This window comes from Microtus pennsylvanicus, chromosome 1, assembly GCF_037038515.1.
Source record: "Microtus pennsylvanicus isolate mMicPen1 chromosome 1, mMicPen1.hap1, whole genome shotgun sequence".
In the NCBI taxonomy this organism is placed as follows: domain Eukaryota; kingdom Metazoa; phylum Chordata; class Mammalia; order Rodentia; family Cricetidae; genus Microtus; species Microtus pennsylvanicus.
This window is the reverse complement of record NC_134579.1, coordinates 37,377,711-37,390,824: the sequence shown is the minus strand read 5'-3', so window position 1 is coordinate 37,390,824 and position 13,114 is coordinate 37,377,711. Positions and strand designations below refer to the sequence as shown.

At 37.3% G+C, this 13,114-nt stretch overlaps 1 protein-coding gene and 1 pseudogene across 1 annotated transcript; one reads left to right on the top strand and one right to left on the bottom strand.

The window, feature by feature from the left end:
• The first annotated feature begins 7,521 nt into the window (after nt 1–7,521).
• Nucleotides 7,522–8,462, top strand: LOC142843741 (olfactory receptor 5K17-like; annotated as a pseudogene).
• Nucleotides 8,463–10,832: 2,370 nt separating this feature from the next.
• Nucleotides 10,833–12,318, bottom strand: LOC142843745 (dual specificity protein phosphatase 14-like). Its single transcript, XM_075961668.1, has one exon. The coding sequence runs from the start codon at nt 12,014–12,016 to the stop codon at nt 11,426–11,428; it is 591 nt and encodes a 196-aa protein (XP_075817783.1). The 5' UTR covers nt 12,017–12,318; the 3' UTR covers nt 10,833–11,425.
• Nucleotides 12,319–13,114: the final 796 nt, after the last annotated feature.

Sequence of the window (13,114 nt, the reverse complement as noted above, 5' to 3'; positions counted from 1 at the left end):
TGGGATGGGGGTAAGGGGAGATGGGGAGAGAAAAGGTAGAAGGAAAGGAGGGGGGACTTGGGGAAACAGGAGGATCGGGATAAAGGAAGGTTGGATAGGGGAGCACGGAACACCATTTCTTAGTTAAAGGACCCACTTTAGGATGGGCAGGAGACTTGACCCTAGAGGGGCTCCCAGGTGCCCAAGCTGAGGCCCCCAGTTAGTTCCTTGGGCAGCTGAGGATAGGGAACCTGAAATGACCCTATCCTAGAGCAATACTGACTAATATCATGCATATCATCCTAGAACTTTCATCTGGCGATGGATGGAGATAGAGACAGAGACCCACACAGGAACACTGGATAGAGCTCCCAAGGTCCCAAGGAGGAGCCGAATGAGGGAGAACATGAGCAAAGAAGTCGGGACCACGAGGGGTGCACCCACCCACTGAGACAGTGGAGCTGATCTACTGGGAGCTCACCAAGGCCAGCTGGACTGTTACCAAAAAAAGCATGGGATAAAACTGGACTCTCTGAACATGACGAACAATGAGGGCTGATGAGACGCCAAGGACAATGGCACGCGGTTTTGATCCAACGCAATGTACTGGCTTGGTGGGAGCCTAGCCAGTTTGGATGTTCACCTTCCTAGATATGGACGGAGGGGGGAGGACCTAGGACTTACCACAGGGCAGGGAACCCTGACTGCTCTTTGGACTGGAGAGGGAGGGGGAGAAAAGTGGGGGGAAAGGGAGAGGGGTGGTAGGAGGGGGAGAAGAATGGGAGGAGGGGGAGGGAAATGGGAGGCTGGGAGGAGGTGGAAATTTGTTTTTTTTTCTTTCTTTTCTTTATTTTCCTTTTATCAATAAAAAAATTAATAAAAATAAATAAATCTAAAAAAATATTTATTTATTTATTAGGTATACATTATTTTGTTTGCTTGTATGCCTGCAGGCCAGAAGAGGGCACCAGACCTCATTACAGATGGTTGTGAGCCACCATGTGGTTGCTGGGAATTGAACTCAGGACCTTTGGAAGAGCAGGCAATGCTCTTAACTGCTCTTAACCACTGAGCCATCTCTCCAGCCCCCCAAGGAAATTTCTTAACAGGTATAGCATGCTTTAAAATGTGCACAGATGCTGAAGAAAGAAAAGAAAATTGGTATAGACAGTCACAGAAAAAATAGTTGGAAAAATAAAGTCTTTAAAGAAAGAATAAAGTAATATAAAAGAAAAAAGTCAAAAGATGGAAAATACACAAGATGTCTATATCCTGTATGACTCTTTGTTGATTTTAAATTTTTTAAATTCTAATTAACAAGAACAACAACAAAAAGCTGCTATAAGACATTGGATTATGGAAACTGCTAAATTAAAGCAATATATTTATTTTAAGAATATCTTAACTTTAGAATATAAATCAAAATATATGTTGTATTGGGGTGATGTTTTGTGTTCATTTCCACAGGAAATGAAAAGACTTGAATTTCTTCAAAATTAATTAAGACTGTATTTAATCAGGTAAGACCTCCTGAAAGTCTTGGTTATAGGCATAAAGAAAGAAATAAAATAAAAACTACAAGAGAGTAAACATATATACTGATCTCTTGACATGAGAAAAGCTCTGAGACTGGAATTCTCATGACTTACTATTGCATGCCATCTTTTCATATAACTTGGATAGAGGTTTGCTTATCCAATCCAAAAGGACTTATAAAGTTGATAGATATCTTTTACCTGCTCAGATATATTACAAAATCTTCTTTAGCTGACTTGCACACACTGCACATTCCTTATTTGTGTTAATGTAGTCATGGTATCATAGTTTGTATATTTTCAGAACAAAAGGATTAGCCATGAATAAAGATAAAATAATTAGCCTAAGTGATTCAGTCACTCAGAATGCCTCTGTTGCCTCATAAATGTATATACAGAACAACTTCAAAGCTGCTGGCTGAGATGGTTCTCACAGACTACTCTAGCCATGACTTCAGATAAGCTCTACACTTTCACATCACACAGAGTCTAAACTAAAAATACAGCTATCTCTCCCAGGACTTGATCCCAATTTTTTTAGGGTCCCATAAATGTGTTATCAACTCCACCCAAGACACAAGAAACAATCCAAAGAACATAAAACCCACATTCTCAATGATAGAGTCAGTGGCTTTTGGTCATTTAGTAACTTATCAATATTTGTCATCATTTAGGGGAGTTGTTTCTAAATTGTTACTGGTCAGAGAGAGGAAAGAACCTAAGCAAGAGAGGTTGATTCAAGGATCTCTATCTGAAAATAAAATGGAAGATAGAGTATATTGATACAATTTCAAGGTTAATTTTGTTAGAACATACTGTGTATCTGTATCTACTCTATTTTAGATATTGTACCTATGTAGCTCATTTTAAAATGTAATGTAAATTTCTAATCTTTGGAAACTATTTAGAATAATTAAGAAATACAGGCTAGTGGTTAGTCATCAAGAACAATCAAACTTGTTTTATGTTAGGAATGTATTCAAGATTAAACAGATGTATTTTAGATAGATAGGTGGTCTTCAAACACTTTAGAGGTCTACAGAATATTGCATTTAAGATGCTTTAGTAACGTAAGTCTTTTCTTTACAGTGAAACTTGTCTGTTCCTGACAGTACTAATTTGCTTTGAAAAGAATGATGTGAACCAAAGAATCTACATGTTGTGATTGCTTTGAATTGTGGGAAAGTTAACCACTGGGCAAGAAACTGCCCATGCCTCAACTGCTAACAGTATGCAGTCCAAATTGGACAAGCAGGACATAAAAGAAGGCAGCTGCTGAACTTTGCCAAAAGAAGATAGAAGAGTGCTTCTAAAAATCCTCGTTCATAGAAAAGTTTGTTAGGTACTCCAGGACTGTAGACAGAAGATGGACTCCCAAATTTTGCACAGCTACATTGCGTAGCTGTCCAGGTAGCCAGCCAGTCAGCTGTCTCTGTCATTTCTATAGTTTTGAAAGTGTTTCATAGACGGTGCTTTCAGTATACAATTTCGAACTCATCAAGATAGGACAAATAATAAAACTTTTTTCTCTGAAACTGGTAAATACAAGTAGATTGGAGACCATAAATGGTATAGGAGGTCCTTCTTTCTATGTGTTACTTGTATTGGCTAATGAATAAAGATAGATAGTGGTCCCCACCTATGAAGGAAGAGACATACTAGAGTCATAGGACATAAATAAATAAAGCTGATACAAACCTGGAAGCTTCTACCATACTAATTTGTCTTTATAGTCCTGTAGGGGTTTATCAGTGCTTCCAGGGAAGAAATATAATAAAGAGTCTTACTGAACTGTGACCTCTACAAACATCAGTAACAACAGGACTAGAAAGGTGTACATTCTATTGCAGTAGTGGCAAGAATGCTATGGGCATAATTACTCTGTAATGAAATTTAAAATCCTTTCTGTGAAAAAGAATTCATGCCTCATACTGTTAACTGGGCCCAAACTGGCTAGGTCACAGGCCCTGGGGAAGAATCCAGTACTATTATTCTACTAAAAAGACATAGCAACAGGCCTAAACCTATAGGTCAGATCAATGCCTATAAATTAGTGCATCTCTCAGTCCTTACAGTAAAACTTCTTTTTCTACAGTAGACAGTGACTAAAATTAGAAACCCACAACTGGGCAACATACAGAGATTAAAAGAACACTCTTATTTTTAATGGGATACCAATATAACACCTTTTATCCCTAATGCTCAAGGACCATTATGAAAGGAGTGAAAAGATTGTAAGAGCTAGGAGTTATGGGCATCTACAATGAAACAGTGTTTGTTGGGCATGACATGGCTGTTTAACTTTTGACATCATAAAGATCATGACTGCATATAATAAAACCTAAGCAAGATTAAGCCAGAGATGAGGCAATCTTGGGTGGAGAAGGGGTTATTTATTAAGTCTAACCACTAACTGAGAAGGTATTGGAAATTGATGGCTAATAGAAGAGGGACAGTAAGTATTCTTCAAAGATGAGGTATAAGAAGCAACACATACTCCAGCACATGGTCCTAAATCTATGCAAATATAGACAGTACTAAGTGGATTCAGTGGGTTAAAAGAAAAACAGAACAAATGGATTTAGGAAGGAAAAGTGGAGGTGGTGGATAGAAAAGAGATTATCAAGGAAGAAATGAGATTTGATTTAATCCAAACAGTATACATATGTGTGTATAAGTACCAATATTCTTGTCTTTGTGTTTTTCAGTAAAAGTACTAGTGGTAAACACCTACAGAGAGCTTAGGGAGGTCTTAGTGGATCAGGAGATTAGATTGTAATATAAAGTTAAAACATGTCTCAAAAAATTTACAAGGTTCACAAATTTCTGGAAACAGTGTACAAAAACAATATGGCAATAAGGCAAATTTTAATTTATTTTAACTAACATATAAAACATAAATGGTATGTATCAATGGGCTGTCATCTTAACTTTTCAATACATGTATAATGTTTAAACTAAGTTAAAGATACTAATGAAATTTATGATTTCTATATGCTAAGAATGTAAGTTCTCAGCTGGTCAATGGTGGTGCATGGTTTAATCTCAGTACTCCCGAGGTAAAGGAAGGAGGAATACTGTGAATTCTATATGACCCTAGTCTCCAGAGAGGCTACACAACATAATCCTGTCTCAAAAGGCATAGTCATAACCCACTGATCTAACTTTCCCATATATAGGAAACCCTTATTCTACTAACTTCCGGTAACTATCATTTTACTCTCACCTCTGTGACATTACCTTCTTTTAACTCAATAGGGAAGATCAAAAAGTCCTTGTCAACCTGTGTCTAGCTTCCCTCACTCAACAGGTGTCATAGTTCCATTGTTAATACATAATATGTTTGTCTACAAAGAATTGGATAAGTGATTTTTACCCCCTAGATGGGGTGATCATGAACAGTGTAGAACCATTGCCTTTCCTTTTATCACCTGTAAATTTACCTTGGTAATCTTCTGACACAAGTGACACAAGGAACATAATGTCAAAGTTGTTCTAGAAAATTAATCTGTAAGATGTATTCAGACTCTCGTAGGTAGTGATGTGATTCTGGTTGATAGACCCAGATTTTCCTTTTTTTATCCACAAATCCAAAGATCTCTAATTCTGTTATTTTATGTGATTCACACAGATTTTTTTAAATCCCTTACAATTCTCAACTAAGTAACATAAAAGATGATGGTATAATTAAATGTGGGACAAACCAAGATCATCTACAAGTTGATGCTAGTAATGGGTGTTTGATTTACCTTAAAGACCTCGTTTATCTTCAATTAATGATGTTTGATTCAGTAGAGATTTAGGAAACAGGCTTTCATATAAGCAGTCTCTACAGAAATGCCCAAAGTCAATGCCTGGAGATCCCTGTAGAGTCAACAGAACTTTACACTGTCCCGAAGCTAACTAATTAATGTCACTGACATACATGGACAGAAAAGGTGTCCAAGATGTTCAAAATTTATTCTCCAGTGTTTTAAAGACCTGATATTTTCCCCAAATTCTCCAAAACTAAGAAAGATCATATGGGAAGCCAATCATTAAAATGTATGTCTGTGAATTTAAAATATGAGGTTAGAATTTAATTTACCTAAAAACATGAAGAAATCTAGATTTCTGAAGCACTTCAGGGCTTTATTGTTTTTACAACTTATCTACTTACTTTTCATGGGTCTCTAAGTTGAACATAAACTGACAAGATAAAATGATACAATAAATGAGTCATTCAGTCTATCTGAATTCATAAACAGTACAGTTCCTCAGCAAATATTCAGGTAAGATTAATGTTTTTCTGAAATAATTTGATGATGAACAGTAAAACAGATTTCTGATTCAGGGGAGTACTTGTATTTTATACTGGAGATGGGAAAAAGAATTTTCACTTGTTGTATTCTTGTGGATCTTCTAAATAAAAAGTAATTTTTGAAAACTATGCCTAAATATTTCCAGTTTATTTCCCATTATGTTGTGGGAAAATAATAAAACAGTATTACTTGATAGTTCTTCAAATATCATTTCAAAATACTTTGTTACAGATATATAATATGTTATATATGATATATAAATGGTTACTCATTTTATTCACTTGATTCTATCTTTCACTTTAAAACTACAGAAAACTTAACCATTATGTGAGAGAGTAGCAAAAAATAATATGTTTAGTTTAGAAGAAAAGTCAGTTAAATACAATTTACAATATGTTCTTTTTTAAAATAAATGCTTCAGTGTGCACATTTTTAATATATAGAAGGTCAATGACATATACAGAGTCTGGGTCTCAGAAAGCATTTGAAAGTCATTAAACTAGCTGTGTAATGGTTTTGTTTGTGAGTTAATAGTAATTTGCAAAGTAAAAAGGAGCTAAAATGCATGTGGAAAAATTACAGTATGCTCCTGTCCAATATGTTATACCTATAGTGTATTAAACCCAGAGAACTTTATTTGATGGAAAAAGATAATGCTGCCATTCTTTGAATCCCATACTGTTTCTGCAGTTGAAACAAGGGCATGTTATTTTGGTCAAACTATAACAGTATACAATAAACCAGAGTGATTATTGAATTCTGTAATATAGCATATTAGAAACAACTTCATAAGATTTAAATAATAAGCGAAATGGAAAAACCTCTAACATACTTAAAAAATGAAGATATTTATTTCTTCTGAATCAGTTGGAGTTATATAAGTGGCGTATTTAGACTGAACAATATTTATATTGTGAACACACATTTTTGTCATTGGTCTCAAGTTAACTACATCTACAAAAGGCTTAAAACTAGACCAAATGTTAGGATACCCAGATAATTAAGAGTAGCAACTCCTTTGGAAGTCTGTCAGATGAGATAAGAGCAGGAAGTAGACTATGTTAAAATAAGTATAAAAGTGATTTGAAACTAAGAAAATATAATGATGCTATATACTCTTATCCAGCCTTAAAAAAAAGAAATCTTCTGGACATATCCAACTGTTACTTTATGTGGGAAAATTGTAACCTGGGCAAATTAGTTTTTTATAGTTCACTCTGATTCTGTGTAGATTTTTAAAAAATCTCTCTACTAGATCCAAGGTAATTTTTCAATATTACTTGGACCCCATAATATAATACTTAAAATGATTTTGCCTAGAGAATGTTTTCTTATTTTTACTTTTTAAAATTGATTTTTATCGAGCTCTACATTTTTCTCTGGCCTGGAGAATGTTCTTATAAGAATCAAGTTGGGAAATGGCAACTGAAAGACCATGGATCTGTTCTCTGGTACAGGCTAGCTCATGCAACTAAAGTTTTCAATCAAAGAGTTCCAGAGACATTTCAGGACAGCCCCTTATGTACTATTTATGAGTAACTTCACAAATGACCTTTGCTGGGCAGGCTGCTCTTCAGGGGATGGCAGAGCATGATGTGATGAGTGTCATCTATATTCCTAATGTAATTAGAGTTGTGTAACTAGACATAGTCTGCTTGTAACTGCAGCTGAATTACTTTATAATTTTGTCTCAGCACAAATCAGAAATGATGAAGAAAAATAATTCTTTGACAACAGTTTGTCCTCTTAAGAATCACAGGTCACCTAGAACTCAAGATCTTTTTGTTCCTGCTTTTCTATGCAATCTATCTGGTCACCCTGGTGGGGAATCTTGGGTTGGTGGCCTTGATCTACATGGAACATCATCTTCATAAAGCCATGTACTTCTTTATTGGAAACCTGGCACTCATGGATTCCTGCTGCTCCTGTACTATTACTCCCAAAATGCTGGAGAACTTCTTTTCTGTGGATACTAGGATTTCTCTTTATGGTCCAGTTATATTTTCTGTGTCTTGCTGAAACTGCAGACTGCTTTCTTTTGGCAGCAATGGCCTATGACCGCTATGTGGCCATCTGCAACCCACTGCAGTACCACACCATGATGTCCAAGAAGCTCTCCATTCAGATGAGTGTAGGCACCTTCATTGCCAGTAACCTGCATTCCATGATTCTTGTAGGCTGTCTGTTAAGGTTATCTTTCTGTAAATCAAATTGCATTGATCACTTTTTCTGTGACTTTCTTCCACTCTATAGGTTCTCCTGTACCGAACCTTTTATCAATGAACTGATGATATATATTTTTTCAATGCCAATTCTAGTCTTTACCATTACCACTATCTTGATCTCTTATTTCTGCATTCTTTTCACTATTTTCAGGTTGAAATCCAAGGATGGGAGAGGAAAAGCAATTTCTACTTGTGGATCCTACCTTCTTTCTGTCTCAATATTCTATATCTGTCTTATGTATGTTGGACCTCTGGAAGAAGGAAATAAAGATATACCAGTGGCTGTATTTTATACAATAATAATTCCTTTGCTAAACCCTTTTATTTATAGTCTGAGAAATAAGGAGGTAATAAATGCTATTAAGAAAGTTATAAACACTTACAATATTTTACAAAAATCTTCTGCTTCTACAGTTCACTAATTTCAGCTCATTAAAATTATTTTATATGTATGAAATATAGAAAAATAAAAATGTTGTCCATATAAAGTATTAGTCTTTATATAGTTAGACTGTGTTTATTAAGTAGTATACAAATACAATTTAAAAATAACCAGTCAAATATTAACCTTCAGTATATAAGAAGAAAATTAACTGTTGCATCTATTTTTATTTTCCGCATAAGTATTTTTAGTACTGTAATTTCAAATTCAATAAGCTAATATTATCACTCAATTAAATAGTTTAGTATCCAAGATTTTTCTTTGATTTACATTATCTGGTAATAAAAGAAGCTTTGTTAATTTTTCCAAAACGTTCAAAGCCTAAAATTTCAATAAGCCTTAAAAAAAAACCTGATTTTTTTTTCAGAAATTCTTCCTTCTCTTCTTTCTGCTTTTGTAAAACAAATGCGGTAACAGAAAAAAACTCACTATCGAAGTCCTGTCTTCTGAATATTTATATAAATGTCATGAAAATCATTACTATTTTGCCAACTATCATAGACTTTTAAAAGGTTTAACCCATTTTGTCAGCTTGTGATAGATTAGTAGACAGTCAAGCTAGAAGTTTTAAGTTGGTTCACAGTGTTTCTGACACACTTCCCGTAGATTCGGACACACTTCATGTTCTTGTCTATGGAGAATCTAGGCTGCATCCAATCCAGTCTTGAAATAAAACTATGAAATTTTTAAAGTAAGTCCTTTAAAGTTTCTCAACTAGATTATTTTTAACTTGGTTAAAAACAAAGTAAAATAAACCATAAACAAAAGAATGCACATTCCAGTTCTATATTTCACTCAGATGGTCTTCTATATAACACTGAAATTTTCCATATGATCATATGGTAATATTTTTCATTCATCCTTTTCTGCTTATATAGTCATATATTACACTATTGTGATTTTAGCTTGCTTATTTTTTCAAATGGTTATTTTATTTTGTACTACTTGTATATTATATGTATGTCTTATGTTTGGGAATGCTCACTTGTGCAAGTGTTCAAGAAGAGGACAACAGATGCCTGGAGCTGGAATTAGAGCAGCTGTGAGCAACTTGGCAGGAGGGCTTAGAAGCTAAGTGAGGTCCTCTGGAAGTGCAGTTAAGACTGACTTGGGGGACCAGTCTCCACTCAGCAACAGAGTATGCAAAACAGTCCACAAATGCACTTAGGAAAAGTTCTTAACTATCTAAAGGTTAAACTTTTCTATTCGAGAGAAAAAGTAAAATACAGATGTTTTCTGATGATAACTTTCTCTTCATCATCTTTAAAATTTTCTCTGAAAGATCTCTCTTCATGGCTTCCTAATTAGCTCTTCACCCTTATTCTCTGCCAAGCAGCTTCTAATTAACTTTCCATATCCTCCACATCTCCCTCTCCAGACCCTTCCTTCAATCTCTCTCTGTGTGCCACCTCTGCGCTGCTCTTTCCTCTCAGTCATTTTACATTTTCAGGGACTGACCCATTCTCATAATACGAGATAAGTCGTTTAATTTCTTTTAAGGTAGGAATGTCATGTTGACTGTCTAGGGAGCTAATGCCTGGCATTGTATGTAGGTCTAAGTTGGTGACAGTTATCAGACAGTAAACAGTGGGCTGAAACTTAGGCCAGAGACTGGAACTATATGAAAAGTGCCAATTCCTTAGAAAGTTTTGTTGAATAAAGTTGGTTCTATCTTGACCTTGAATCAGCAAAGAAACACCTGGGAAGATGACCTCATATATTTGTTTTTGGGGCACATAGATATTTATCTCTGGGGCAACTGGCTTGCTATGAATTTGCTCTGAAGTTCAAAATTAGCTGTCTGTGTAAACGGCTATCTTTGTGACTGAGAATTCTGTGTCAGTCTGAGTAATTTAAAATATCCTAGTATTATTTTTATTCATCAAGCTTGCACAGCTTAGGCAGAAATCATCTTCCTGACCCCTTCACAGCTGTATGTGTACCCAATAAGTATAAAACATACCACCAAAAGCCTGTGGAATTGAACCCCATGGCTGTTCTTATTAGGGCAGCCTAGCAGTGGCACCCAAGAAAGTTAAAGACAGAAAACAACAAGTCTTTTCACAGTCAATAACTCCCCAGCTTTGCCTTTCCCCAACAGGAAATCAAGTATCTGATGGGTTGACCTGTTAAATAAACACTACTAGTCTCTGCTATACATTCTCAAGGCACCCTGCAAGCAGTATATGCTTTTAGCTGTTGAGAAATCTCCCCGAGTCCTTAGCTGCTTTTTTCTTGATATTCTTCCCAGTACTGTGTCTGACAAATCTCTATAAATGCTTTTATTTGTAAGGAATGTAAATTGGTATTTTATTACAACTATGTATCTTGTCTTAAATCTAAAACTAGGTTTTGTTTTTTTATGTTAAGCAGATAGATTTATTAAAAATAATGCTAATATAATCCCAGAGCACACTGATTTCAAGAGGGTCTTTGCAACAGATTTCATCATAATCACTTATCAACTAAACTTAACTTATAGAATCGCTAAATAACAGAGGAAAAGAAAGGACCGGGCTAATTAATCCAGTAGAGACTGAGCTGGCCTTGATATCCTTAAACATCTATCCAGCCATCAGCCACGGGCAAATCTGGTCTCTAGAGGGTTAATCAGGGCCCAGGGTGATCTTTGCAGTGGACTCCTCCTGCACCTGCCAAGGCTCCAAAAGGCTTGGGAGCCAGAAAGAAAGCAGGAACAGTAACCTACACTGTTCCAGGTCTTATAAAGAATTAAAGGCCAGTTAAAGATTTTCATGTTCGCTATTTCAAAATGCTAGTTTTAAAAAATGTTACTAGCAGTGTATGTGTTTTCCCTCCACATCTCTTAAACGCGAAGACCCAGTGTAGAAACACTGGCGGGATAACCAGAGGGGAAGAGGGAGAAGACTGTGTGCGGCGGATGCTGGTGCTGCTGAGGGGCTGCGGATGCCAGCTGTGGCAGCACTAAATCCCCCAGTAAGGCTTCAGGTATCGGGAGTCACAGATGTCTGGAAAGACACCATAGGGTGTATCTATCATCTGCACAGTCGACTTCCCGAAAAGCTGGTTCTCGTAGTCTATCAGCTGCTTCCAGAAGCCCACGTTGGGCCTGATGACAGGCCTCCGGGCTTTCACCCACCTGTACGCCTCCAATAGACACACATTGTGGAATTTCATCAGGTACGCAATGCAGAGGGTGGCCGAGCGGCTCACTCCCGCAGCACAGTGCACCAAGGTTGCCCCATGCTTCTTGCTCACACTGTGGATCTTGTCAGCCACACTGTCAAAGTACAATCCAATGGGCGCATGAGGAATGTCAGGCAGAGGCACTTTAACATATTCAAGCTGTGGCCAGTTGTAGTTGGGGATCTCAATGGTAGCATTAACAATGCAGGTGATGCCCCGGGCCTGGAGGAGGTGCCGGTTGGAGGCCACACTGCCTCTGCCCAAGAAGAGAGAGGAGGTGATCTGAGCAATGCCTCCTGTGTCTCCCTCGGGACTCATCCGAGGAGCCATGAGAGTCAGCGGGAGCGTGCTGTGACCTCTGGAGCTCATGAAGATGCCAGCAGTCAGTCACACTTTCATCATCGGAGGGGCAAGACTGAAGAATGGTGAAGTCCGTCCTTGAAGTCCGTCCTCCACCAGGGGATTCAAGACTGCAGCCTCCTTTGTGCTGAGTTCAATGAGCTGCAGCCCTTGGTCTGGATCCAGAAGGTCTTAGGTAAACAGTGGTTAGTGTATACAAATCAGATCTGGACGCGCTCGCTGACTCTCCTGGGGCGATGTCCCCCAAGTCCGCTTCTGGGTTGGAGTTTGAGGGTTCTGTTCAAATGCCGAGAGGTAATCCGTTGTGTTCGTTGAGAAAGGGTCTCACTGTAAAGCTAAAACTAGGTTTTGGATCAAGTTAAAAAGTCATGTAAATATGTGAGCTAGCAACATTAACAATAACTCCATGACCGAATCAATTTGCCTGATTCCTGTCAAAGCAATTCAATTTGTTTCATTCATAAATTAACCAACTGTTATGTACAACATACTTTTACCCACTTAAAAATATTCCTTTAGGGGTGGGATTTGCGCTCTGCTTGAGTTTTTGGTGTTGCGTTTTTGTAATGCAGAAATACCTCTAGTCTATAATTCTTTCTATCTCCAGATTTGTGCCACTCTCTATTTTGGTTACTAATATGGAATGTCGTTAATGCACATTGGAAACCATAAAGCTAGTTGACTTCTGCTTGTCCTCTTCTGTTGCATTTCATGTGTGTTCTCCCTTTAATGAAATTTATTATTTAATCATTTCTTTTTCCTTTTGGGGTTTATGATAGAATTTCATCATTTTCCCTTCTCTTTCCTCCCTCCATTGATGTGGGAGTGTCATATCAATCTGTTGATTTCTTTGGCTAAGCAATAAAGAAACTGCTAGGCCCATTTGATAGGCCCACCCTTAGGTGGGTGGAGTAAACAGAACAGAACGCTGGGAGGAAGAGGAAGTGAGGTCAGACTCCACAGCTCTCCTCTCGGGAGCAGATGCTTCAGAGAGACGCCATGCTACCTGCTCCAGGGAAGACGCATGCTATGAAGCTCTGACCCAGGATGGACTTAGGCTAGAATCTTCCCGGTAAGCGCACCTAGGGGCGCTACACAGATGATTAG

Bases quoted from the DNA above. Each gene is read 5' to 3' on its own strand.
- LOC142843745 (XM_075961668.1), bottom strand. From the start codon at position 12,016: ATGAGCTCCAGAGGTCACAGCACGCTCCCGCTGACTCTCATGGCTCCT.